General features: G+C 43.1%; 2 protein-coding genes across 6 annotated transcripts; both read right to left on the minus strand.

Moving 5' to 3' along the window:
- Positions 1-593: 593 nt before the first annotated feature.
- On the minus strand, positions 594-25,336 carry LOC308595426 (pentraxin fusion protein-like). 5 transcript variants are annotated; one of them, XM_081209553.1, is made up of 9 exons: positions 20,497-20,761; positions 19,720-19,770; positions 18,048-18,333; positions 16,018-16,172; positions 8,191-8,295; positions 7,116-7,201; positions 5,773-5,907; positions 3,463-3,568; positions 594-817 (listed from the first exon to the last, which is right to left on the minus strand). In XM_081209553.1, exons 1-9 carry the CDS (start codon positions 20,555-20,557, stop codon positions 729-731), a joined length of 1,074 nt encoding a protein of 357 aa, XP_081065679.1. In that variant the 5' UTR covers positions 20,558-20,761; the 3' UTR covers positions 594-728. The 5 variants fall into 5 exon arrangements, with proteins under 5 accessions (XP_081065679.1, XP_081065681.1, XP_081065677.1 ...); XM_081209555.1 differs by lacking the exon at positions 8,191-8,295 and having other exon boundaries at positions 20,497-20,758; XM_081209551.1 differs by lacking the exons at positions 594-817; positions 3,463-3,568; positions 5,773-5,907; positions 7,116-7,201; positions 8,191-8,295 and adding exons at positions 13,590-14,441; positions 14,615-14,662; positions 25,248-25,336 and having other exon boundaries at positions 20,497-20,777.
- Positions 24,784-26,743, minus strand: LOC308595447 (histone H3.2). The gene has a single exon (XM_081209612.1). The coding sequence runs from the start codon at positions 25,874-25,876 to the stop codon at positions 25,466-25,468; it is 411 nt and encodes a 136-aa protein (XP_081065738.1). The 5' UTR covers positions 25,877-26,743; the 3' UTR covers positions 24,784-25,465.
- Between the last annotated feature and the right edge of the window lie 38 nt (positions 26,744-26,781).

The following is a 26,781-nucleotide window of genomic DNA, read 5'->3' on the forward strand; positions in this document are numbered from 1 at the left end:
AGTATAAATGCAGTAAATTAATAAATGAAGGGACGCGGGTTGCGCTGTGGGTTAAACCACAGAGCCTAGGACTTGATGCTCTGGTTCGCCAGAAGCAGCTTAGTCATGCTGGCCGCATGACCCGGAAGCTGTACACCGGCTCCCCCGACCAGTAAAGCGAGATGAGCGCCACAACCCCAGTCATGACTGGACCTAATGGTCAGGGGTCCCTTTACCTAAATTAATAAATGCATCAATGTGCACTGTGCTGTTATTAGCCTTTTATTATGGTGTGAAGGCACAGGAGACAATCACTTTGAAGTTGCTAAGCAGGTCTAGGTTTGGTAAATTCCTGGACATGTGACTACCTGAGAATCACAAGGTTCCATGACAGGAGACAGGTGGGACAGGTGAGTATCTTCAACAGGAAGGGCCACAGCACACAGAAGGTCTTGGATTCAACCCCCAAGATGGTTTGCTGTCTAAATCATTTTTGCTGGGTACACCACCACTTTGTAAAAGTAAGGGTTATGACTGTTTAAATAAATAAAATAGGTAAGAAAAATCAAGGAATACGTTTCCCCGTCTTGTAACAGATGACACACCCAGCCACATTGAGTTGCAAGTTCTACTGTTTATTTGGGATTTCAGCCTATAGATGAGTAGCAGGTGAGTTTAGCAGTCATGGAAGGAGTTGACATCCCTCTGGGTGCAGGTTCTTCTAGACAGCCAGCCAGGGTTCCTCCTTGTTAGCACTCACGAACGATAATTTGTGGTGTCGATCTACAAAGGTAGGGGCTCTTGGTTTCACAATTTCTGCTGTCCCATGAAATGTAATCTATGCGGAAAGAAAAATAAGGCAGCTGAGATACCAGGGTGATTTGTGGGTTGCAGGATCTGTGCTCTGCTTGGGATGCAACCTCCCAGGGTTGTTTATTTTATGCATTACATGTTTATAGCTACCCATCCACAAACATTCCTTGGACAACATACTGCAAAATATTAAACATGCAATATAGGTTATTAAAACTATTAATTAAAATATTAACTGTCTTCTGTCTTATTAAAAAAGTGTTGTTCACTCCACGGCCTTTTAAGGCTCGTTCACACATTCATGTGGGATGACCACAGCCTTAAATATATATTTTCTTTGGAAATAATATATACTGTATATTCCACCTCTGTATGAATTATCCAGATTCACTTACAATGCACAAGAAACAACACACGCAATGAACAAAAACATATAGGGGTTTTCTGTCTAATAAAATAAAGTCAAGAGAGATAGCGGTATGAAATTCACTTGGGAGCAATCCTCCTCAAAGCTTGCCAAGGGGGAAACTGTCTTCAGTGCCCATCTGAAGCAATAGAACATTACTATGCAGGTCTTTTTTTCCTATATGGAAAATGCATATGTATGAAACAGCTGTCACAGATCAAAACCATGGTCAGAATTTCTGTATCCATCACCATAAACACAATGTTTGACCTGGAGGAAGTTCACCAATTCGGCTCCTGAGATTTCAAATGCTAAACATGAGTGGCTCACTCAGCCCCCTTTTTTCATCTTCACTGAGGGCTCCTCCAGAATGGGGTTTTGCATGAGTGTGTTCTGCAACATATCACTGATGCACGAGCAGTGCATTTATAGTGGACCATCCATGCATCATTTTGCTTTATTAGTTGTTCTGCAATGCCCCCCTGGTGTTGTTGCATCATTGCCATTTGGAGGGGCCACTCTTGCACCACAGGGCAACAAAGGCAAGACAGCAATAACCCGGGACGTTGGAAGTATACAAAGCTACAGGATTTCAGCAGGAAGCTGCAGGACATGCGATGATTGGAAACCAAGCAGGATATCTGCCCCAAAACATTTCAGGCACAAAGAGTACGGAAAGCAAGTTTTTGTCGGGCTGCCCTGTGCCATCACGAGTAGAAATAACCAAGAATGTACTGTCTAGAAAGGCTGTCTGGAAAAGTCGTAAGTATTGCCTGAAGCACCACAGAAACCTGCCAAACTGGCTAAACGGCAGGCTGCAGCAAGAATAAGAAACCACAGACAATGTGCTTATGTGTACTTATCTTTTGAGCTGTGCTTTCCAGGCACAACTCTGTGTCCAAGCACTCTTTTCCCTGCCCTGGAGCATTCCCCATGTTATGTACTGAAGTTCTCACCCTGGGCCAGCAGGGGGATACTGTAGATAGTTATGCAAATGAAAGATCGAAAGTGACGTTCAGTGATTGGATAGTTTGTATGCAAATGAAGGATCGAAAGTGACGTTCAGTGATTGGATAGTTTTAGAATGTTGTTACAGTAACAAGGTACTGGAGCTCTAGATAAGCAGGCTGACTGAGCCCTTCAGCCCAGTTCAGTTCTGGCCTCAGAATAAAGAAGACCTGTTTGAAGAATCGCTGTGTCATCTGATATGTTCGCCCACAACTTAACACCCCACAAAAACCCACTCTTTAAAGCTGAAGCGCAACAAAAGGCAATTGGATTTTCTGCGGAGTGCTGTTTGCTCCAATTCAGCAGTTCAGACACAGAGCTTAAAATGCAGCCCTGTGTCTGGGAAGCGCAGAGGAAAGCTAAGTACGGATAAGCCCAATGTCCGTTCTTCAGCACTACTTCTAAGTTTCGAGAAGAGTTATTAACTATTTACAGTTTTGCAAGCACATGATTACATCCTTAGGAGAAAGGCTAAAAGCAAAGCTGTAGATGTGATATGCAAAATGCAATCCTCTGTGCAACTGAGAATTTTGGGTTTTGATTTAAACTTTTGCATTTTGAGAATTGCCAAATTTCTAGCCTCCTTGGCTGGAGGTGAATGCACAGACATACACAAGTGGCAGCACGGGATATTTAAGGTGACACAGTGGCAGCATATTAAAAATGTGATTATGACTACCTGTGCTAGCCACCTGGTTGATGTATATGCCACCTTTCCTGCCAGGCAAAAGTCTTTAAGCCCATCAGGATTACCACTGGTTTGAGCTACAAAGCTGGCAGATTTGGGAAGTCAGGCCTCTACTGAACAGTTGCTAAGTGGAGTGGTGGTGGCGTCCTTTATGCCTCTTATGAATCCTAGGAAGCATCTCCAAGCAATTTCACAGTACAATTGCTGTACAGAACAGCAGGTGGTGAACAGCTACCTCACTTGTTGAAAGCATTTTCTCTGGAATCCTCTTCCCCTTTTGCTCTTGCTTTAACAACCTAGCAAGCACATGCCCTGAACCCTGGCTGGGTGAATGTGGCAGAGGGAAGAGGCTGCAGCAAAAGAGGAGTGTCTAGGTGTGCCAGCCACTTTTTGTGCTACAAACTGCATCCTTCCCACCTCCGACCCAAGCAGTGCTGTTTAGAGGAAACACCCATAAATCTCAGCTCTCAAAGTGTTAGAGCTGGAAGGTACACAAAAGCAGCCGTATTTTGCTCTTCTCCTTCCTGAATCCCTGTGTCCCCATCTGCCAAAGCACCTGCACACTTACTTGTGCCGTGGAGCAATACCCCACAGTATTCATTCTTTCTCTCTGTGTCATCCAGCCAAGCATATAAGTTAAAGCTGGTGGAATCAGTCCAATCCCACACGTTATCCTGCAGGTGGAAGGCAAGAAATGCAGTTAGTAAGGGAATCAACCATGTGGAATACTTTGGAGAATGCTCGTGGAATGGCTCAGAAACTTACCAAGGTTGCAGTCCTAGACCAGTCTGCCTGGGAATAAAATTGTGGTTGGGAATCTATACCCCCCCCTCAAATATGTTTTTGGACTACATTCCCACCATCTCTGGCTATCAGCCATGCTTTCAGAAGCTTAGGAGTTGTAGTTCAGCAGCATTTGGAGGGTCAAAGATTTCCCACACCTGTGGTATGACTTCATTGAGTTTACGGCTAAGTAGGAGGTCTGCAATGTGATATGCCTTGGTTGGGAGCCAATAAGCAACTTGGCCTTTTTCTTCAGATTCTGGATAGTTTTGATGCAGGACATTGCATTCCCATCCTATCAGATGATGGGCAGTGGGACTGCACCATGCTCAAGGCTTTCAGACACCACCACCTTCAAATCTCTGCATTTCTCCTTCAAATTTCTGTGAAGGTTTGATGGAGAAGCACAGGTGCAGGATTCAACAGCCCTTTGTAAACATCCCTGTGTGCTGTGTTTACAAAGGGCTCTTTGAAAGCCCCACAGTTTGCTTTGAAGTCCTGCTCACTGGGGTTCCCAGGGGAAGCATCACCTGACATCACTATGAGGTGAGGTGATTGGCAGGTTGCCCACCTGCCATCTTTGTCCTGAGAGGAGTGGGGAAGATAAAGATCTGACCCCCTCCAGCCAGAAACGTTCCCCTTGCCCCGCCCCACTCTGCTGTAAAGGGCAGGTATGTTTTGGAGGCCTGTGCTCTTCATTTTCCATAGGGGTTGCCAATACAACACCAGCAGGCACCAGTGTTTCCTCCAGAAGTGTGAGAGCCAAAGGATAATTTATATATTGGCCCAAGAGGTGTGAATTTGATCAGTTCACTTAAAAATGTAGATCAAACCAAATTCTCCTCCCTGCTGACCTATGAAGTTCATTCAATGATAAGAAATTTATGGCATATACAGTGGTACCTCAGGTTACATGCGCTTCAGGTTACATACACTTCAGGTTACAGACTAACCCAGAAATAGTACCTCGGGTTAAGAACTTTGCTTCAGGATGAGAACAGAAATCGTGCTCCGGCGGCGCGGCAGTAGCAGGAGGCCCCATTAGCTAAAGTGGTGCTTCAGGTTAAGAATGGACCTCCGGAACGAATTAAGTATTTAACCCGAGGTACCACTGTATTGTTGGACTCCAACACTCATCATCCCGAGCCCTGGACATGCTGGCTGGGGTTAATGGGTGCCATGGACTGGTTGGATGCAGAGGAAGAATAAGGGGAACCAGCTGCGGAAGCTCCATGGGAAGAAGGCTCAGAGACAGGGGACTGGTGGTGGGACGAGTGGTCAGAGGGAGGAGGAGGAGGTGTCAGAAGCTGAAGAGGTAACAGGGTTTAGTGATCAGGGAGAGTTTGTGGCAGAGAGAAGTCCAGAAGCTGCAGCAGAAACAGAAGCAGGAGAGGAGTGAGGCCAAGAGGCAGAGATGAGTCAGGCTGGTGAAGAAGCATGGGTGTCTCCCACGTCTGTAAAGGCAGACACCCAGCTGCAGTCTCAGATTGCTTGGGGAAAGCCTGGGAGAGGAGGAGGGTTGGGCACCTGTGGGAAGCCTCCATTCTTCGCAACTGCCTCATAACAACAAGTTGTACCGAATAAGAGTTTTAGTGCTCATTAGGCCTGGCACTCCTGAGCAGATCCCGTTTCTTCAGATAAAGAGTTAAGTTCACTTAGTCTGTGTGATTTATTGCTGGCTCGCTCCCAACAATGGGTGCTGAAGCCCAGCAACACCCGGAAGGCCACAGATTCCCCTTCCCTGGGTTTGATGGCGACTGGCTGGCTCAACATTAGAACCCGGGCCATCCTGCACCCAGTTTGACTCTCACTTCCACATTACAGCTAGTCCAATACAGTATGTGTTTCTCCCCAACCCTGAGAGAGAAAGTTCTTACAGATAAGCAATTATTGGAGAAGGCTTTCTTGGTCCGACAGTGACATTTCCTGACAGATTGTGTTGATATTTGCCATCATGGAGATCTCCAATGCATCAGTTCCACTTTTGAATTACTTGATCTTGTTTTTGATTTCCAAAATCCAGAGAGAAATTCAGAAGAGAAGAGTGTTGGAAACATCCCGAGACGTTAAGCACCAGGGAGCTTGCTGCACTCACCTTTTGAGGATCGTGGAGACCTATCCAAACATCTTTGTTGTCCCAAAAGCCAGAAACAAATTTCGCGATTGCACAGACTTCTTCCTTGCTATGGAAGGAGACTAGGTCAGCACGATGTTCCTTTTGGCATTTCTCCTACACAAGGACACAAAGAATGCCATTCACTCTATGGGTTGCACCAGGTTCTAGACACAGTCCCCAGCTGCTAGCTTTGACTTTCTTTTTAAATCAAATCATCCTCTACCAAAACTGAACAAAGGTTTGCTTGCTGCAACAGCTAGAGCTCAGCTATCAACAGAGTCAGGTTTAGCTTCTTTTTTCTTTCTTTCTTTTTATCAGTTAAGTTGCCCCGGGTTGCAGTTTAGCCTTTGCACGATAAGCCTTCCAGCCCTATGCAAACACTAGTGCCAAGTGCTCATAATTTAATACCAGTTTTGCCCTTGTTCCATTTTTCATCTTTTTTTACATTAAAACAATAATGCAGAAGAATGAAAGAGAAACAGATAAATGCTACGAAGGCTGAAAAGTCATGATTTTGTGCCTGGCAAAAACTTTCCTCTATAACCTGTCCTTTGGCCTTCAACTCTCTGTAGCCTTTTAGAAGTGGGCGGGATATTTTTCATGTATTTCTTTTTCCTCTTGGCTCTAATGTATCTATGTGGTGTTTTTTGATCTGGCTGGTTTATTGGTTGGTTGTAAGTCACTGTGGGTTGCCCTGGGCAAGATAAAGCAACTAACAAATGTAATAAATAATAATGATAATTGTTCTTTATTATATTCATTACTATTTCTTCTGCCTTAAAATTACTGGATTAATATTGTGCATTAGGGATCTACTCTTTGGCAATACTACCCTTTTGCTTTGAGTAAATAAACCAATAATCCAGTGTAGAGTAGGTTCACTCCTGACGCCCCACAACCCTGACACCAACCTTTGAAGTTCTGCACTCTCCCCACAGATTGTTGTGCCTTCTTATCTGAAACTCGTTGAGGAAAGGACTGACCTGAGGCACAGCAACCTTCTTTAAGGAGGTCTCCTTTCCACCCACTCCCAGAACTCACGCAAGACCATGCAATGCGAGCAAGTGAGGTCTTGTGGGATTTGGGGGCCAACACCAGCCTTCCCGCATTGTGTGGAGCCAGCCACGCTGTGCCACAAAGTGATTCCTGTCACACAGAGAGTGCACCAAACCATGAGCACCATCAATGGCCACCGGCCTCAGTATAGCCAGGCCCAACTCCATCCTTCCAGCACCTTCCTGTCCAGTCTCTATTTTCACAGAGAGGAAAGGGATGTTGACTCCTCATATGCACAGCTAATACAATGATAAACCATCTCTTACCCTAGCCTGTGCAAAGGTCACAGGTTCCTCGAAGTAGCCATAACAGTTTCCTTCACGCTTCAACCAGTTCTCTGGGCAAGTGAATCCTGCAAGGAGCGGAAGAGTTATTAGATAATATTGCAGTGTCCATTGACCACAAACAATAAAAATCTGATTGACTGGCTAAGAGAGACTCCTAGAGCTGTAGCGCAGGTCATTATTCTCTTACTGTGGGAATAGGCTTGAACACACATGCACTCCTCTCTCCTTTTATCGCATTACCATAAAAAAAATGTTTTCCAAAGGAGAGGGGGAGGTTTAGTCACACTCAGGAACATGACTCAATATTTTCCCATTTTAATGGTGTGTTAGGGGACCAGGATGGCTTAGGATGTTTCGGATCCACATTGCTTACCAGAATGCCCTTCTGAAGCCATAGAGCCAGTGGCAAAGAGAGTAAGGGAGGTTTTGGCATCGGATCCACCACTCTGATGTTAGAGCTCTGTTTCACATTTCAGAAGGGAAGATCCCATCTCTCCTTTCCCCTTGGGACACCTTCCCAGTGGCCATTTAGGCAGGAATGACTGGTTGGTCCTTTGCCCCCATCAAGAGCTCATGGCTGAGGTTTCCTGTGATGCCCTGGAAGGCTCCCTTCCTTCCCTCCACCCCCAACTGCTTTTGGAAGTAAAAGACACTTCAGCTAGTCAGGGGAGAGCAGAGAAAGACTCTGCAGTAGTTCCGATTTGGAGAGATGCCGAGAGTGCTGTGAATTGGTACGTACCTGTGGGCTGTTGAGCTTCTGAAAGAGAGCCAATTTGGTCCAGTGGTTAGAGTAACAGAGTAGGACCTGGCAGACCAGAGTTCAAAACCCCACTCAGCATGAAGCTGACTGGGTGACCTTGGGCCAGACACTGCGTCTCAGCCTTACCTACCTCACAGGATTAAATGGGGAGAACCATGTATGCCACGTTGCGCTCCTTGGAGAAACAGGTGGGTGTAAATGCAATAAATAAATAAATGGAATCTTGCTGTTGGTGGAATCACTGAAAAGGAGAGAAGAAAAGGGGGAAATTGATGCCCAAGCTCAGAAACAGACCTTCTTGGAAAGTTAGCGTTGGCAGAGGAGTCATAAGCAGCAGGCAGAGATAAAATGCCACAGATATGGAGGTTCTTCTTAAAAGCATGGTGTCCTCCTCAATGGCTTGTAAAGAAAATTCAGAAGAGAAATCGTTGGGAAAACACTCTCCTCTTCAATGCATCTGGAGAATTTCGAAGAGGTTAATATACCTTTCTGAATGCTGATATCCTCCAATTAGGATTCTTCCAAACTAAGGACACGAGATACTGATTTGATTTTCTCAGAGAACAAATATTTCTCCTTGTCAGTAACAAAATGATGAATGGAGGAAGGAAACTGAAATGAAGGAAAAGTTCAGCAAACATGCATGGACTATGTGCTTAAATTTAAAAACAAACAGGTAAATTGGAAACAGTTCTCTGACTCTCCCAGTCATATAAATACAAATATTGCATCACACCACATTGATCAGCAAGCTAAAATCACGTGAAAATTTCAAGACAGACACCAAATATTTGGGAACTCAAATAGCTACGGATCTGTCTGAAACTTTTCCACTACATTGTTCTCCCTGTGCCATAAGCCTGTAAATACGGAGTTGCATCAGCCATGTTATATCCACAGAGATATACTGAGATATACTGTTCTTGATGCCAGAATTTTCAACCAATGGTATGATTATTTATCATTGGCCTTTTTCCTGCTTTTAATATCATATTTACCTAAGCCTCCTTCCAAAGAACCAGCAATTAACTTTGCACAAAGCACCCATTTAGCTCAGACATTGGTCATCATACATTTGGAATTAGTCATCATCTTTACACCGATGTTGTTCAGTTGTTGTTTGTTTGTTTGTTTGTTTGTTTGTTTGTTTGTTTCCCATAAGTGAGTTATAATCTGCTTTTCTATCATGCATTTCCCAAGTGCAATCATATCTGGAAAGGTATGCATTAAATTCACCAGATTAAACTGAAGTAATAAGGGACATTATTATAAACAATATTCTAAAGACACAATCTTTCCCCCTTAAAAAGGTACACACTATCTCGCCAGAGTGGTGCATGCTCTAGTTATCTCTCGCTTGGACTACTGCAATGCACTCTATATGGGGCTACCTTTAAAGGTGACCCGGAAACTAAAACTAATCCAGAATGTGGCAGCTAGACTGGTGACTGGGAGCGGCCGCTAACACCATCTTGAAAGACCTACATTGGCTCCCAGTACATTTCTGAGCAAAGTTCAAAGTGTTGGTGCTGACCTTAAAGCCCTAAACGGCCTCAGTCCAATATATCTGAAGGAGTATCTCCACCCCAATCGTTCTGCCCGGAAACTGAGGTCCAGCGCCAAGGGCCTTCTGGCGGTTCCCTCGCTGCAAGAAGCCAAGTTACAGGGATCCAGGTAGAGGGCCTTCTCGGTAGTGGCACCCACCCTGTGGAATGCCCTCCCATCAGATGTCAAAGAGAAAAACAACTACCAGACTTTTAGAAGACATCTGAACGCAGCCCTGTTTAGAGAAGCTTTTAATGTTTAACAGACTATTGTATTTTAATATTTTGTTGGAAGAGTGGCTGGGGAAACCCAGCCAGATAGGCGGGGTATACATTTTGTTGTTGTTGTTGTTGTTGTTGTTGTTGTTGTTATTATTATTATTATTATTATTATTATTATTATTACTACTACTACTACTACTACTACTACTACTACTACGGACCCACATTTGATTTTATCTCATCACACCCTACATGGTAACTAGCGTACTTTTCTGTCTATAAGATGCCCCCCTTTTTTTAGGGACTCAGTTTTAGGAAAATGAAGGGAGATGGCCCAAAGTTGTTGAGCCTCTCCCCACATGCAGCTGCCGGCAGGAAACACTCCCTAGATAGTTTCCCGCACGCAGCAGCACTGGGGGAATTTGTGCTTGCATCCAGAGGTACCACTTTATTTCTGCGTCTTGCTGGCTCAAAATTGTTATCGTGGTCAGAGACGTAGGAAGGTCAGGTGGTACCCAGTGCAGAAAATTTCTTGTCACCCACACACACATTGATTTTTTAATTTTTTTAATTTTTGCCTGCAAAAATAGTTTTACGTTATTTCATATTTTCTTACAAAGGAATGTGGATTCTGAGCCTCTGATAACAAGTAGACGACTGTGGGCAGATACTGTGGATACTGTGGGTTGTCTTTTGGCTTGTGTTATTTTATTTATGTTTATTGCCTATTTATTTAATAAAATTTATTTTAAAAAACCTGTAAAGTGGTTTACCAAAACAAAAGACAAAAAAACACCACAGCAGTAAAATCAAGAAAAATTAACAATCCTACTTTAAAACATACAAAAGCTAAAATATTCAGATTAAAATTACTTCAACTTCCTAAGCATCTAGGTATGCTTGCCTAAAGAAGAATGCTTTTAGCAGGTGCCTGAAAAGAGTCTAGCAAAGGTGTGTGCTTTGTTGAAATTTCAGCCTTCACGACATAGGAAAACTGCCAAATAAACAGCTATTTTCATGGAGGAGGGTCAAGATATTAACTGATATGCATGAAATTTCTTATGTAGCTATATCATCCCTAGTGTAGTAACATAAGACCTTTGGAGCAGGCATTTTTTTAAAAAAAGTTTTTTTTAATGAACCTCCCTAGTAGGGCAGTAATTGTTCCTTGATAATTTGTCACCCCCCTCCATGATAGCACCTGGGGAGGCCCCCTGCCCCCCTTTCCTACGCCCCTGATCGTGGTGTGATTTCAAAAGTGCTTTTGTACAGTATATTGAAAAATTGCACAGCGCTAAAACAGACCATAAAATTTGTTATATTACCATGCAAAAATGGGCAGATACTGTGGATACTGTGGGTTGTCTTTTGGCTTGTGTTATTTTATTTATGTTTATTGCCTATTTATTTAATAAAATTTATTTTAAAAAACCTGTAAAGTGGTTTACCAAAACAAAAGACAAAAAAACACCACAGCAGTAAAATCAAGAAAAATTAACAATCCTACTTTAAAACATACAAAAGCTAAAATATTCAGATTAAAATTACTTCAACTTCCTAAGCATCTAGGTATGCTTGCCTAAAGAAGAATGCTTTTAGCAGGTGCCTGAAAAGAGTCTAGCAAAGGTGTGTGCTTTGTTGAAATTTCAGCCTTCACGACATAGGAAAACTGCCAAATAAACAGCTATTTTCATGGAGGAGGGTCAAGATATTAACAGGCAGCCCTGTTCAGGGAAGTTTTTAACATATGACATTTTACTGTATTTTTGGTTTTTATGGAAGCCGCCCAGAGTGGCTGGGGAGGCCCAGCCAGATGGGCGGGGTATAAATAATAAATTATTATTATTATTATTATTATTATGATATGCATGAAATTTCTTATGTAGCTATATCATCCCTAGTGTAGTAACATAAGACCTTTGGAGCAGGCATTTTTTTAAAAAAAGTTTTTTTTAATGAACCTCCCTAGTAGGGCAGTAATTGTTCCTTGATAATTTGTCACCCCCCTCCATGATAGTACCTGGGGAGGCCCCCTGCCCCCCTTTCCTATGCCCCTGATCGTGGTGTGATTTCAAAAGTGCTTTTGTACAGTATATTGAAAAATTGCACAGCGCTAAAACAGACCATAAAATTTGTTATATTACCATGCAAAAATGACAAAAGATTAGTTGGGGGGAGGCAAGGCATGGGGCCACAGACCCCCTAATTGGGAACCACTGTTCTAGATGTTTTGGACTACCATTCCCAGTGCATTTCCCCTTATTTTCCTTATTGCAAAAATTCTGATGTGCCAGGGCGGAGGAGCAGGGGGCTTTTTTTGTTCAAGGGTTCCAAGTCAGTGTTAATTACAAAACCTGAATTCACCTGTATGTGATTGAAACCCACCTGAAAACAGGAAAGGCCTGAGGGGTTCTTTGTGTAGCCATGTGCCAAGGATGTGGCTTTTGCATGTTTCCTTGAGCACAACTTGTAACAGTGAAGAAGAAGCTGTAGTTTACAAATAAAGGAATGAACAAAGCTTTCTGCAAAAAGAACTTGGAAGATCTCATGGTAGGAAAACAATGGTGGAGATCTTAATAAATCAAAAGCCGCCATCTTGGAACTACATTAATGGCAGCCCTTAAGGGGCTAGGAAGCTGCTTCTCATCCACAAAGCAGTAGGACTGGGGGCCAGGACTGTTTATAGAACAGTGTACAGGATGGAAATGCTGTACTTTCCTCCCTTCCAAGCTGGTTTTATCTACTTATTATGGCAAATATACACAGACTGTAAAAACAAACAGGGAAGGAACTAGAAGAGGAAAGTTATGGGGGCAGGAAAGGCTAAGTATTCCCTTTCTCCTGCCATTTCTCTGCTGCAAATTGTACGGCCTGTTCTAGCACTTTGCAAGTATAGTGGTACCCTGGGTTACATATGCTTCAGGTTACAGACTCCACTAACCCAGAAATATTACCTCAGGTTAAGAACTTTGCTTCAGGATGAGAACAGAAATTACACTCCAGCGGCGCAGCAGCAGCAGGAGGCCCTATTAGCTAAAGTGGTGCTTCAGGTTAAGAACAGTTTCAGGTTAAGAACAGACCTCCGGAATGAATTAAGTACTTAACCTGAGGTACCACTGTAGTAACTGAGCTATCCAGCCCCATATTTCTAAAAAGCAGTTAGGGGACAGTCTTCTATATAAAGGTTGTTTTTCTATATAGGTGACTGTGTATATAAGTTAATCAGACAAAGTGGATTTGTGCTTACTTGATACACATTTGAAAACCTTCCCCTTGATTTGGTCAGATTCCTGAATCCCCACTCAAAACATTTTCAACTGAACTGGATAAACAATAACCCATCTCACGTGGGTTCCCAGATGGAATTTATTGGCGTGCAAAGATACTATTCATCCTATTTCTAATTTCATCAGCATTCTTCACAATTTTGTCCTGAATGACATGATGTTTGCTCATATAATTATTCCACAGAGCTTATTTTTTGGAATTTTATTTAGCTTTAGCCTGCAGTGGGCTTAGAGACTGTAGCCTGTACAGCAGCAATGCTCTTTGTCACTCTTTCATCTCCCTTTGTTGCATCCCTAAGTACTTCAAGTTTAGATTGTCTGATCCTTGGCGCTAGGAACAGCTTTGCTTCTCATTTGTATGTTTCTGGTTTTTGTGACTCAGACTATCCAGTACACTGAGGCCAGCAACAGTGCACATACTTTAATAATGGTCACAAAAATGAAAATAGCAAAGCTTGCTGCATCTCAAATATCTCCTGGAGCACCCTTATTAAAGCCACAAGGTCTTTATAGATGTTTTAAGAATCCACAGCTTTCTTTCGCAAACGCACAATAAGTTTCTAGCCCCTAGTACAGTTATAGATATGTCTTTCTTATATACACAACAGCTTGCCATGAGTAAATAAATCTTGTTTTCAAATTTGATTATTCATAGGGCTGTTTTATTTAAAATTTATGGTTTACTTCAACAATTTTCAGTACGAAAGAATTTTCATACGGCAGAGTCAACAATCCTACAATGTGAATAATTACAGGCAATGTGAATAATGACACCAGCTGCGCTTCCACATCTCAGGTGGTGCTTTCCCTCCTTCCCTTTTCATTTATTCTTTTGCAAAGGAGGAAGAACCTGCATATCTTAATAATGCCCATATCCTCCTTGGGTGTTAGTCCTTAGGTAATACCAGCACATTCCCCGTAATCTTGTACGATAACATTTTCCAGTCAAAGATGTTTCCTCTAGGAAACTGGTGGACCTGGAACACACCTTGAATGTCTTGAGATTTCAGTACATAATCCCACATGTAGAGATCCGTTATTTCCCCCACAAAACGCCGTTCCTGCTGTTCGGATTTATTTTGTGCACTCTGATCCCATCCAAGCATTGCAGTGCCCCCCGACTGAACAATATGCCCTACGTTGTGCACTTTTCGGACGCTCCTTTTCCCATTCATCCAAAAGGTGGTGAGGCCAAACTCAGCTTCCCAGGTGACACACATATGACTTCCCAAAGTGCTGAGATCGGGGAGGGCAAACATCACACTCTGACCCCCCATGTGTAAGCCAAAGCAGCCCTTTGCCTCACGCAAGATCCTCAGTTCATCCTTTTGAGAGCGGTAGGAGAAGAGAATGACTTTACGATCGCTCAAATCTTCTACTGAGACCCTCATGCAGAGTGTGAATTCCATGACATTCAGAGGCTGCAGTGGAGATATGACAACATATCTCTCCTTTGATTCATTAAGAAAACTCAGAACTCTGCCCTGCAGACCTAGAAGGGAAAACATCATTAGCACTTCTACAGGAAATCACTGTTCAGCAAAGCAGTGGGGAACTTGTGGCGCTCCATATGCTTCTGAACTACAACTCCCATCATCCTTGGTCATTGGTCAGGCTGGCTGGAGCCGATGGGAGTCATAGTCCAACACACAACTGAGCACTTACCTAAATCAGTTTCGCTGTCTCTCACAGGGCTCCGTCCACCATCATGAACTGCAAAAGAAATGACACGTCTGAGCTTCTGGCACTGGTGAGAAAAATATTCACGTTACTCACAAGTGTTATGTAACCAAACTTTCACCTTTGGTGGAAATGAAATAAGGCAAATGGTTATTACAGTCCTTCGTGAAATATTGGGCTGCTAGGTTTCATTGGACCTCCTCATGTAAAATATTATGTAAAAGACCATATAAGAGCATGTGATCAAAACCAAGTGTTATATATATTATAACTCTAGCTAGAATACTATATGCAAAAGCCTGGATAATTAATCAGAAACATAATAACAGAGACTTAGTAAGAAAGATATCAGAACAGCTAAATGCTGTAAAATTAACAGCTGAGAGAGAGAGGTTCAGAGAAGTTATTAGTGTCATTAGTGGACAGACCTGGCAACACAATACATAAGGGGCGAGTTGCAAATTTTAAGGCAGGGAATTGATTACATAGCTCTATGAAGTTCTGAAACATATTATGTCAGGGAAAATATAAGAGCAGGTTTCAGCAAAAGAAGATTATGTCTGACAGGAGCTGAAAGTATATATGCTTTTTATTAACTATCTATCTGTCTGTCTATGATAGTAAACTTCTATAATATTCTTGATGTTTAAATTTTGTATGGGTTGTATGAACTTAATAAATTATTTGCTTTTTTCAAAAAAAAAACAACAACAACCCAAATGTATGTGACGAAACTGTGGGTTGTCAGACATCAGGAATGGCAAGAGAGAGGTGAAGTTCCAGCAGAAGAGTAGATGTGGAGGCAGGAGAAACTTCTACTCCCCATCGACAGACATACTGTTCTCCAGTAGCAGCCAGTGGGGCTGTGTTGCTCTCCTGGGGTTGTGTCCAACAAAGTCCTAGTCAGAGTAGACCCTTTGAAATTAAGAAACCTAAGTTAGTCCTGTCTATTGACTTCAATTGTGAATAGGACTAACATAGACTAGAATATTACCCGGCTGTCTTTTCCCTGCCTGTTACCAAAAGGGGATGCAAGGCAGCAGGAACGTCATGTGCTGTGGGTACAAAATACATGCAGCAGCTAGAGTATTGGATTGGTTCCACTGCTCCTCTCACACCATGCCAAACTCCCACTGCCTTGCCCACCCCCCAGAAGTTGTAGTGACGCACAATGTTGGGAAGACGGGAGAGCAACGCAGCCCCACCTGTGCAGCTACTGACATTATCTATTCATGGGTCAGCTCTGGGAAAGGCAGGAAGGCCCTCTCTCACCTGAGTTGTGATAATAGGGGTTTTCTAACTATCAGTGATTTGGTTCGCCCACATCGCATGAGCAACATGTTCCTTTGCTGTGCACATCAAATCCACAACAGAGGCCATCTACTCACCCACATGGAGCCATGGGTGTGCGAGAACTTGCACTTCACAGAGTGAGAGGAACTCGTATCTCCCTGGGATTGTAATGGTCACATACTGGCCCTGCATGCCTGCACAGGTGAAGGACATGGTTTCCCCACGCCCCATGCTGTTGATTGTAGCGCACCTGCAAAGCAACTAGAGCATTACTCAGCGGCATGACCTCAGAGCACAGTGGAGATATGGCACATGGAAATATGGGAACCCCACCAATATTTAGGACAAAAGGATCAATGATATCAGCAAGAGACACAGAACATTTTGCTCAATCATTTCTTTGCAGTTAAACTTCCTAAGAGGAGCCTTGCTGGATCAGATCAAAGGGCTATCTACTCCAGCATCCTGTTCTCACAATGGCCAACCAGTTGCCTATGGAAAGCCACAACACAAGCAGAACATGAGTGTAGCAGCACTCCCCTGGCCATACTCCCCAACATACTGTCTCTGATGCCGCTTGCAATATACAGCCTTCATTGCTAGTAGCAATTGATGGCCTTATCCTCCATGAATTGATTGAATCCCCTTTCAAAGTCATCTGCGACAGTGGTCATCAGTACATATTGTGATCGAGATGCCATAGCTCAACTATGCAGAAGTGTAGAGAATTCTGCAGCACGTTCTGCAGCAGGGTAGCCAATGTGGTACCTCCCAGCTATCGTTGGACTGTAACTTCTATAGTCTTGATTGCCGATGATGCTTGCCAGGGCTGATGGGAGTTGGAGTCCATAGTATCTGAGGGGACCATGCTGGATGCCCTTGCTCTAAAATACTTACTCTGTTAATACAACAGGTCTATCTTACTCTGTATGTCATTCATACACATATTATTCATACACACCAGGAAACCATATTCAACCCTTGCCTATAGCTGCATTATGCAGGGAGAGACTAGCAGTGACGAGGAAGCTGATGCTTGGGGATGTTTGGATTCCTAGAATCATAGCTGGAAGGGATCTCAAGTCAACCCCCTGCAACTAAAGCATCCCTGACAGATGGCCGTCCAACTTTGCTTGAAAACCTCTGAGGAAGGAGAGTCCACAACCTCTTGTTTTGTTCACCATCTAGATGATGTGTTCACCATTACTAGACCTCTCACCGAAAACCCCCTAGGAAGCTTCCATGCAATGACAGCATCCTCCAGAATATCTTTTGGAAACTACCAATTTCATGGATTACAGTCAACAGGATCAGTCCTCACGATGAGTGAGACTGAACAATTTATTTTATTACTGATCATATGCCTATCCTGCTTTCCAGCCACAGTCGGCTCTCAAAGTGGCTTACAATTAAAATCTGTACTAAGGTATGATATAATTAAGGATATTGTGTATGTATGGGACACAATTTGTCTTCTTTGGGTCCTGGCAGTTGGCAACATAGTCCAAGCTTCCAGGCTCGTCCCTCCAAAGGGAGAGGACAGGAGATACAGATGGACTACAAGAGTGGCTGATGCAATAGAAGTTAAAACCCAGAAGCAGCCTCCATTTATTTAACTGAGAGGGTTAGGATGTTCATGTTTTAGTAGTACATTTTCTTCAGATTGAGCCATCAGTGAGGAATCAATGGTCTTATAATGCAGATTCCATATCCCCCAAGTCCTCTGGAAACCAACACGACTAACTGACTTCCAGATCTGTATATTTTTTCAGTTATGTATAATTAACAAACCTGCTAGCAAAAAACTACAGCAGATTCATTCTCAGAACATTGCAAACAGCTTGGAAGTCTTGTTTTTTTGATAAAGTGATTGCACATCAGGTGGTATATAAATTGTGTTAAATGCGTAAAAACAAACAATAAATAGTAAGCTCCAGTGAAATCTATGGGACTTACTCACAACAAAAATGTTTTTAGGATTGGGTCTAAGGTTCTAATCTTAAGAAAAGTTTATTGGAAGTAGGTTGCACTGAACCCTACGGGACTTACTTCCAAGTAAGATCATATTGCATGCCATCTTTATTGGTTTTCCATCACCATTCATTTGTTAACAGCAGAGAAATACCTGGGATTCATTGTGCCTCCCTTCTGTGGTGAATCTCCAATAAGAATCTCAGCTCCTTTTATTCTTGACTCACAACAGTCTCCTCTGTTTGTGATCACCACAGCAGATACCTGAAATGCTGAATTCAAATCTACCATCCACCAGGGCTCAAAATCCTTCTTCGTCAGGGTGCAGTCTCCATTAGCATAACTATTGGCCAGTGAACCATCTATGGCCTTCTTTGACTTCCCCTTTTCTTCATACGTGCTCGACTGGGATGACATTTTTCCCACTGCAATGTTAGGATCTGGAGGGGATGTGGAGAAAAAACACATCTATTTACTGCCAAAACAAAAGCAGAAGCACAGATAGCACATGGATATCGAACTGAAGTCAGATCAGATAACTTAAAATACCATTCAGTCTTTGACAGTGGCTAACTGGATGCTCTGTGGCAGTTCAGAAAAAAGGGTGAGATGGCAATATCCACACTCTCCAGTGGCGTAGCGTGGGTTGTCAGCACCCGGGGCAAGGCAAGTAATTTGCGCCCCCTAACCCGTGGATTTGCGCCCCCTAACCCTAACCCCCAGATGTTGCGCCCGGTGCGGCCGGCCCCCCCTGCACCCCCCACGCTACGCCACTGACACTCTCTCTTGTCCCCAGAATGTGGTACTTAGAAGCATAGAATTGTAGAGCTGGTATGGACCCCGGTGTCATCTAGTCCAAGCCCCTGAAATGCAGGATTCTTTCACCCAACATGGGGCTCGAACCCATGAGATCATGAGTCTTACGCAATTCCAACTTAAAGGATTTATTATCTCTGAATATATTATCTCTCAATATAGAAGATACAAATCTAGCTGTCAATGCTCATAGCCACTTACTTATCTTTGATGCAAGTTGTCTAATCTATCAGTTTATACTAGTGTGCTAGTGGCGTTTCACATGTTAACCATATACAACTGTGTGAAGAGATATTTTGCTGCCTCTCTCACACACTTGAATCTGATTTTGGTTTTGATGGATGACTCTGAAGGTCTATTCACGCAACCATCTGGGTGCACAGTGGACTCAGGAGGAGCCTGTACATCAGACATAGAATCACAGAATTGTCGAGTTTACACAGTAGTAGCCTGCAGTCCAAACGAGGCTTATTGCATGCACAACCACACACAGGAGTTTGCTTTCAGCAGACATCAGGAAGCACTGTTTTCCTAGCATTTCCCAAAATCAGGTATCTGCACTTGTCTGCAGCTGCCACCCATGCAAATACTGTAGTCATGCAAGACTCCTGGTTTTATAATTTGGGAGTGAATCATTTCCCTCTATTCCTTCTCTTATATTTTGCAGCCAGCAAAAGACACCTCTTAATTCAGCCTCTGGGGAGCAGACAAGATCAGATAGTTCTGTCCCCCACCCTGTTGCCCTGTAGTAATCTTTGCACCTTTTGTGGTTTTAAGCAATGCTTTAATGCCATTTTGTTGAATGAATATATATCCCACATCAGGACCTTGGGGTGAAGGGCAGACAACAAATTCCAACAAGCAACAGCAAAAATATTATTATTATTATTATTATTATTATTATTATTATTATTATTATTATTATTATTATTATTATTATTACATATGCCATCTCAGGCAAGTGGGATAAGGAAGGATTTAGGTTGAAATAAACGACATTCAGGATTTACCTCCAACTGGGATTATTGAAGCATCTGCAATGGCAACATTGCCAGCACTGCCTGGAAAAAAGAACAGCAATTACCAATTCAGGTAGGTAGCTGTGTTGGTCTGACACAGTTGAAATAAATAAATAAAAATAACTAATTGTCCAGTAGCTCCTTAGAGACCAACTAAGTTTGTTCTGGGTATAAGCTTTCGTGTGCATGCACACTTCTTCAGCTACTTCAGGTATCTGAAGAAGCATATACCCAGAACAAACTTGGTCTCTAAGGTGCTACTGGACAATTAGTTAATTTTTTTTTTAGCAATTACCAAGACATGAAGCATACTCACATATGTTTGCATGTATATCTGTTCATGTTTAAATAATCATCATTTTTATATCATTACATTGCCACTTGGGCCCTGGCTGTGATTTTGTCTTTGATCACATATATTTGATCACTTTATATTTCAAGGATTACAGTCAACAGGATCCTCATGATGAGTGAGGCTGAACAATTTATTTTATTACTGATCATATGTCTATCCTGCTTTCCAACCACAGTGGGCTCTCAAAGTGGCTTACAATTAAAATCTGTACCAATTTATGATATAATTAGGGATATTGTGTACATATGGAACACAATTTGTATTCTTTGGGTCCTGGCAGTCCTTCCTTCTCTATTCTTTTAGCCCCAACTATACAAACACAAGTAACCTTGCTGGATCCAGTAAAGTCCACATGTCCCAAACAGTTTAGGGTCAATCTGTCTAGCAAAGTACTTAATCAAAACTGTACTTACGTTTGTGTGTTATGAGCCAATGCAAAGCAGCAATAACCAGAAATGCAGAGTTGTGTAACATGTTTGTTATTTTATCCGCTTTTTGGAACACTCTACAGACTTCTCAGCATCTTTGCAGCAGCATCCGAGACCTTCTCCATTCCTTTCAGATAAACCACTTTGCTCCTTGTGCTCAGGCTGTTCCTCAAAACTTCAAAATCCAATGTACCCACACAAGCCAGGCTGTCTTATAGCCGGGAAAGCTTTGAGCAGTAGGGCAGTTCTTGGGCACTGCTTTTTATCTGGCAAGATAAAGATATAATGGGTCCGTGGTGTGACTGACTTAACAGGACCAGCCAGAACATAGAAATAGCAGTCAAATTCCAAAAGAGGAAACATTCATACATTTCATACACAACAGGTATCCATCTTATGCTGTCAGAATATGATGGGGAGTGGGGCAGGAGGAAGTTGTGGTGTACACATAAAACTGAAAACTAGATAAGATAACTAACCATGTCTACTCAGAAGTAGTTCAGGGAAGTTTTTAGTGTGTGGTGTTGTATTGTGTTTTTACTCATTTTTGTTGGGAGCCACCTAGAGTGGCTGGGGCAACCCAGTCAGCATATAAATAAATTATTATTATTATTATTATTATTATTATTATTATTAGACCTACTGAATTCAATTACATTTATTGTCAGGATAAAATAGCATTCTACCAGACAATATCATAAAATATAAGTTGACAATTTACTTAACCTAATACTGTTTATACCAAAAGATTTCAAAATAGCTGCAATTTTTACTCCCATACAGAAATCATGAAAAGGTTATCTAGGATCTGGGTAATTCTGCCTGTTAGTTTGTTCCACTTAAATGTTTCAGGCTGTGTACATACAATAACTTTAAAGCACATTTGAAGCACATTTTCCCCTTTTCAAGAATTCTGGACTCTGTAGTTTGTTAAGGGCTGCTGGGAATTGTAACTCTGTGAGGGTTAAACTACAGTGCCCAGAATTCTCTGAGGGAAAGAATGTGATTTGAATGTTCTTTAAAGGTATAGTGCGTACTTAAGATTCAAGACCTAACGTACAGGTAGACTAGACCGTTGCCTAGGACAGCGCAGCTAAATGGACATCCGCCATGCCAACTGTCTCTGGGCACCTCAGAGTGCTCCATGATACTGCTGGGGTTTTTAGAGGTCATTTCCAATTTGCATGGGTAAGCCATTGTCCCATTCTGCCTAAAGTGGCAAAATGGCTTTCCAGTTTGTAGCCCAGTCTATCGATGTAGTCTGCACTGGGAAAATTTGAATTATCTATGAAGGCTTTATGCATAGCCTGGAGGGGCAGAAGATGGAGGTGCAGAAGGAGACCCTACAGCAAAAAGCTGTAGAAACCGCAACCCTTCAGCTCTGGAAGCTTGCAATTTCTCCTACTGAAAGTTCCTAATTCATTATTTTATAATGTCTGGGGTAACTAGAACTCTCAGAAATCATTACACCAGAGAAAGGAGATCAAGGGCAGAAACAAACTACATTGGACCACATTTTTCAAACATGGGACATATTTTCAAAAGCATGACTAAGGGATGGAAAAATTCAGCAAATTTGTGCTAATTTTTTTTAAAAGGCTGGTGACTATGGTTGCTTCTATGGGCTTGTCCAGGTCAAACACCAGCTGATGCCTAGTCTGGCTTTATGGGCTCACCCCACAACACAGCAAAAAAAGAAGGAATTTGGGTGTGCAAAATTCTCCCTCCCATACTATCTCAGTCTCCCTAGATACTCTTGCCTAAAGGCTGATAGAAGCCTCCAGCCAGCTCCACTAATGAGGCAAGGAAGAGACAGGTGTGTGGCTTAGCTCATTGGCAAAGGACAGCCTTTGAAACAGAATCAGGTGCAGGCACCTGTTGTATAGGGACATCTTGGCCATTCCTGCACTCTGCTTGTGGCATGTGGTTATCAAGATCAGCAGCAAATCGTATCGTGTAGGCATGGCTTAACAAAGAATGTTTCATTAGTGAGGTAAGGGAAGAGATGGCAGATGGGCTTTCAACTTGGTTGGTCTCCATAAATATTGAGAGGAGAGCTCCCCCCCCCCCACTCCACCCCACTTCAGCTCCTTTATTTCAGATTGCTGCCCCATTGCATTCTGAAGTACCAATGCGGGGCTCAGATGTTCCCTTTGCAAAAAAAAAAAAAAAAAGATGTTCCCTTTGCTCTGTGATCAAAGGAGGCAACACCACATGTATTTAATTTATTGGGCACTAACTGTCTAAGGAGAGTTGAGCTACATCATATGAGCACTAGATGTTAATCACAAAATTCTTTATTTTTATGGATCATTAGGAAAGGTTAACTGATCAGGAAGCATGAATAGAATTTTTTTCAGCTTGCAAGCAACTGGCAGTTTTCCTCAGCCCTCCGTTTCTAATCCCAGGTGGCTGTTATCTCTGTTCTGACTCCACGCAATGTTCCTAAGCATAAAGTGCCAACATCCAAACACTTGCCTGATGCAGCAGGTGATTCCTGAGTGAAGTATAATATACAGGTGGCACTTCCTAAATGTCTCATACATCTTAAATTGTGCATCAGTTCCCTTTTAATGCTGAAGATATTGGGACGCTCCGAGTGTTTCAAATGTTTACAAATTGTTAGCTTTGATAACAAAATGTATGTGCTTCTCCAAAGTATCCAGCAAAACGCAAGCCATCCATCATTTGACCTGTGACACAGACTGCCCACCTAGGGTCTAGAGTGCATTTAAGATTACTCCTGACAGCTTAATACTAGCAAGGATCCACTAACAGCTTGGTGACTGTGGGGTGAGGAGAGAAGCATATTACATCATGACTTTTGCAAGACTGCTTTGATGTTTTCTGACACATCCCACCAAATGATACCCTTGGCCACTCACCCAGCTTATAAATTTACTTATAAGGGTGTGATAATGCAGGGAATTGATATCAAACTTCTGGCCTGGTTAACACTATTCACACATGCACGCACACAGACTGGAGTTACAAGGTACAAAAATGAAAAGACATTGAAATAGACCTTAATTTCAGCTATGGATCGCAGTTTCGATGTCATGCAGAGGCCTGGAACCTGAAGTTACCGTACTAAATGCCTCCAAGGTGTCAACTGTAGGCAACATGGTGCCCTCCTGATGTTGTTGGACTATAACTCCCACCCACCCCGGCCAGCATGACCAATGGCCAGCGATGATGGAAGTTGTAGTTCAGCAACATCTGGAGGGCACCACATTGGCTAGCCCAGTTGTAGAATGCACCCTTTACTTATCAGGACCCGCTTCAGAATTGAGGGCCCCTCCCTGGCAAGATGCCCTCTGGTGAGACCCTCAATGGTTATCCCCTGGCAGCAGAGCCACAGCAGGCATGGCCATTTTAATTTCCCAGAATGCCTAGGAGTAAAGCTACTTCAGAAGCACTGCGGAGGAATCAAATGGTGGGTGCTGGCAGCTACCTAAGGCCTGTTCCTTATCACAGGGTAATCACAACATATCCCCTGTATTGCAGCTTCCCAACTGTTTTTATTGTCTTTTGCTGTTATTATTGAACGCCACCCTGGGATCCATCTAGATATCCCTAAAACAACTAGCACTTTGGTATCTTTATAGAAAACAGAGCATACTGTGTTTTTTTAATAAATAAATAAGAACATAGTTGCAAAGGTGAAAAGTGTATTTTCATTTATAACGACGGCATATGAGTACTTCTGGATCTGATCAGAGATCTGAACAAAACCCAAAAGAGGGGAAAGTGCCATGTAAGAGAACTGAACGGATTTTTTATTTTATTTTTTGCTGTGAGAACCACAAGAAACCACACACTCATTCATACTCAGGACAACAGCTAGCTTTGAGCTAATCAAGCCGCCAAGTGCAATTCCAGAAATATGCAGTGTCATATACATGCTTATAAATAGCAAATTCATTACAGTATTCAAGAGCGAGTAGCTAAAACAGCAGCACACACACACACACACAGAGCACCAGTGGGCTCAAGTAAACCTGGACACTTGTAGAAGTACAAAATTTTATAAGAACTAGAAAAGCTCAGTGGGCACAGTGGTTACTGCCAAGGGCAGATGGCCATCAGGGAAGCCAACTTTGAGCAGGAGGCTTCCTTTTCGCTGCAGCTCCTACTCAGCACAGCCTTCACATCTTCTCACCGGTGCCAACATGACTGTGTCTGAGGTTCTTTCCGCATCAACTGTAAGAGAGCGTTATTTATTTAGAAAGAGTATTTAGTTTTGTGTGAGGCATACAGGAAGCAGCGTACGAATGTGGTTTTTGTTTTTATTTCGAAGAACTAGAGGAAGCTGCAGCAGTAAAATGAAAAACCAAGCAGAAATTCTCTCGGATTCGGACGGAGTAGGAAAGCAGTGGGGAGCGGAAAGGGCCTCGCTCAAACTTCCCGCCTTACACGCCTCCTAAAAGATGGTTGGAGCAACCGAAGAGGGCAGAGCGCGGGCTTTTCTGGTTTGAAGCTTAACGTCTCAAGCTCCCCGCCAATCAGACAGGAAGAAACCACAGGACTTTCCCAGACCTATGGAAGGCTGAAGACGAAACTAAACACATAAAACGACCCATAAAGCGAGTTGTAGAGGCGGGGATAAGAAAAACGGGGATCAGTTCCTTGTGCGAAGACATAGGGCAATACCCAATTTAAAGGAAACTTTTCAATATAAAAATGAACTCTGTGATGTTTGTCTACGTGATATGAACTATGCGGAGTAAACTTACTATTTCCACGCATGCCTAAAGGTACCAAATTAACCAGCGAAGGCGCCGCAGCAACTTCGAGTTAAATGTGCTCCCCTCTTCCATCGCAGAAGCACTTTGTACTAACTCATAAATTGGGATAGGGGGAAAGGGAAGACAATCTCAAGCCCTTCTCGGGATGCGGTGTAGTGGCTCTGAAAAGAGCCTTTGGGTTGTTGGTGAAGCTTGGCGAGAGGCGCCTACGCCCTCTCTCCGCGGATGCGCCGCGCCAGCTGGATGTCCTTGGGCATGATGGTCACCCTCTTGGCGTGGATGGCGCACAGGTTGGTGTCCTCGAAGAGCCCCACCAGGTACGCCTCGCTCGCCTCCTGCAGTGCCATCACGGCCGAGCTCTGGAAGCGCAGGTCCGTCTTGAAGTCCTGCGCGATCTCGCGCACCAGGCGCTGGAAAGGCAGCTTGCGGATCAGCAGCTCCGTCGACTTCTGGTAGCGGCGGATCTCGCGCAGCGCCACGGTGCCCGGCCGGTAGCGGTGAGGCTTCTTCACGCCGCCCGTGGCCGGCGCGCTCTTGCGAGCCGCTTTGGTGGCCAGCTGCTTGCGAGGCGCCTTGCCGCCCGTAGACTTGCGAGCCGTCTGCTTCGTCCGAGCCATCTTCGTAGATGCAGAAAAGAACTAAAGCTGAGCGCAGAAGGCAAAATTTATACACTAGTTCTGCCCTCTGATTGGCTATTGCTAAATGAACAACTCTCGCCATTGGATACATTCGACTTGTTGATTGGTTGGAATTACAAAACCTCAAGCTCATTCGACAGTTTGAAAAGGCGCGCATTGATGTTTAAAAATCGTCAGCCTCTCGCTTTTTAAATTTCCCCCTCCGTTTTGCATTGCGTAGGCGCCAGGGGCGGAGGAATGCCAAGCTACGTGTAAACCTAAGGTTCGTGTAGTGTCTCGTTCACATAAATCACCCTTTTATTATTAAAGGTAGAAAATACGCGTCCATGTTTATCGAGCTGCCTCACAAAAACCACATCGCTTAGGAATTGTTTGTGTGCGCCTATATGTAACCCTGTTTATGTAATAAAATATCCTCATTCGGGACCGTATTTTCCGTAGGTATTCTGCAATTCCAGTAATCCTACCCATTTCACGAACATTTAATAAGTGAATTCTAAAAAAATAACTTGGAGACTGCATGGATATTAATCATTAGGAACTTCGAAGCGCTGGCCACTTTTGTTGTTCAACCGCACGTCTACAAACCGTATATAGGATCTGGCTACAGCTCACCAATAACTGCAAAGCGCGGGTAATTCAAATTACCCAACTGCTATTACTAGAAAATTGCTTCCCAATTCGGTTTTCTGCAACCATCAGTCATTCTTTCTGTGCATATAAAACTACGATTTCATCTGGGACACAAACGAAGTAAAATTTATTCACCGCAGGAGAATCATATGAAAGGAGCTCTAGGGTATCTGTGCTTTGTTCGATCATTTGTTTATTGGTCATTTAGCTTTTAACTACTGCATATGGTGGGGGAGATGGCTTATATTTAA

Source organism: Podarcis bocagei (genome assembly GCF_964188305.1).
Source record: "Podarcis bocagei genome assembly, chromosome: 10".
Classification (NCBI taxonomy): Eukaryota; Metazoa; Chordata; class Lepidosauria; order Squamata; family Lacertidae; genus Podarcis; species Podarcis bocagei.

Excerpts from the sequence above, each read along its gene's own strand:
- LOC308595447 (XM_081209612.1), bottom strand. The coding sequence starts at position 25,876 with ATGGCTCGGACGAAGCAGACGGCTCGCAAGTCTACGGGCGGCAAGGCG.
- LOC308595426 (XM_081209551.1), bottom strand. The coding sequence starts at position 20,557 with ATGTTACACAACTCTGCATTTCTGGTTATTGCTGCTTTGCATTGGCTC. Across the intron at positions 16,173-18,047 it reads GGAGGCACAATGAATCCCAG|GTGCGCTACAATCAACAGCA; the intron begins GTATTTCTCTGC and ends GTTGCTTTGCAG. Across the intron at positions 14,663-16,017 it reads ACACCCATGGCTCCATGTGG|TTCATGATGGTGGACGGAGC; the intron begins GTGAGTAGATGG and ends TTTCTTTTGCAG.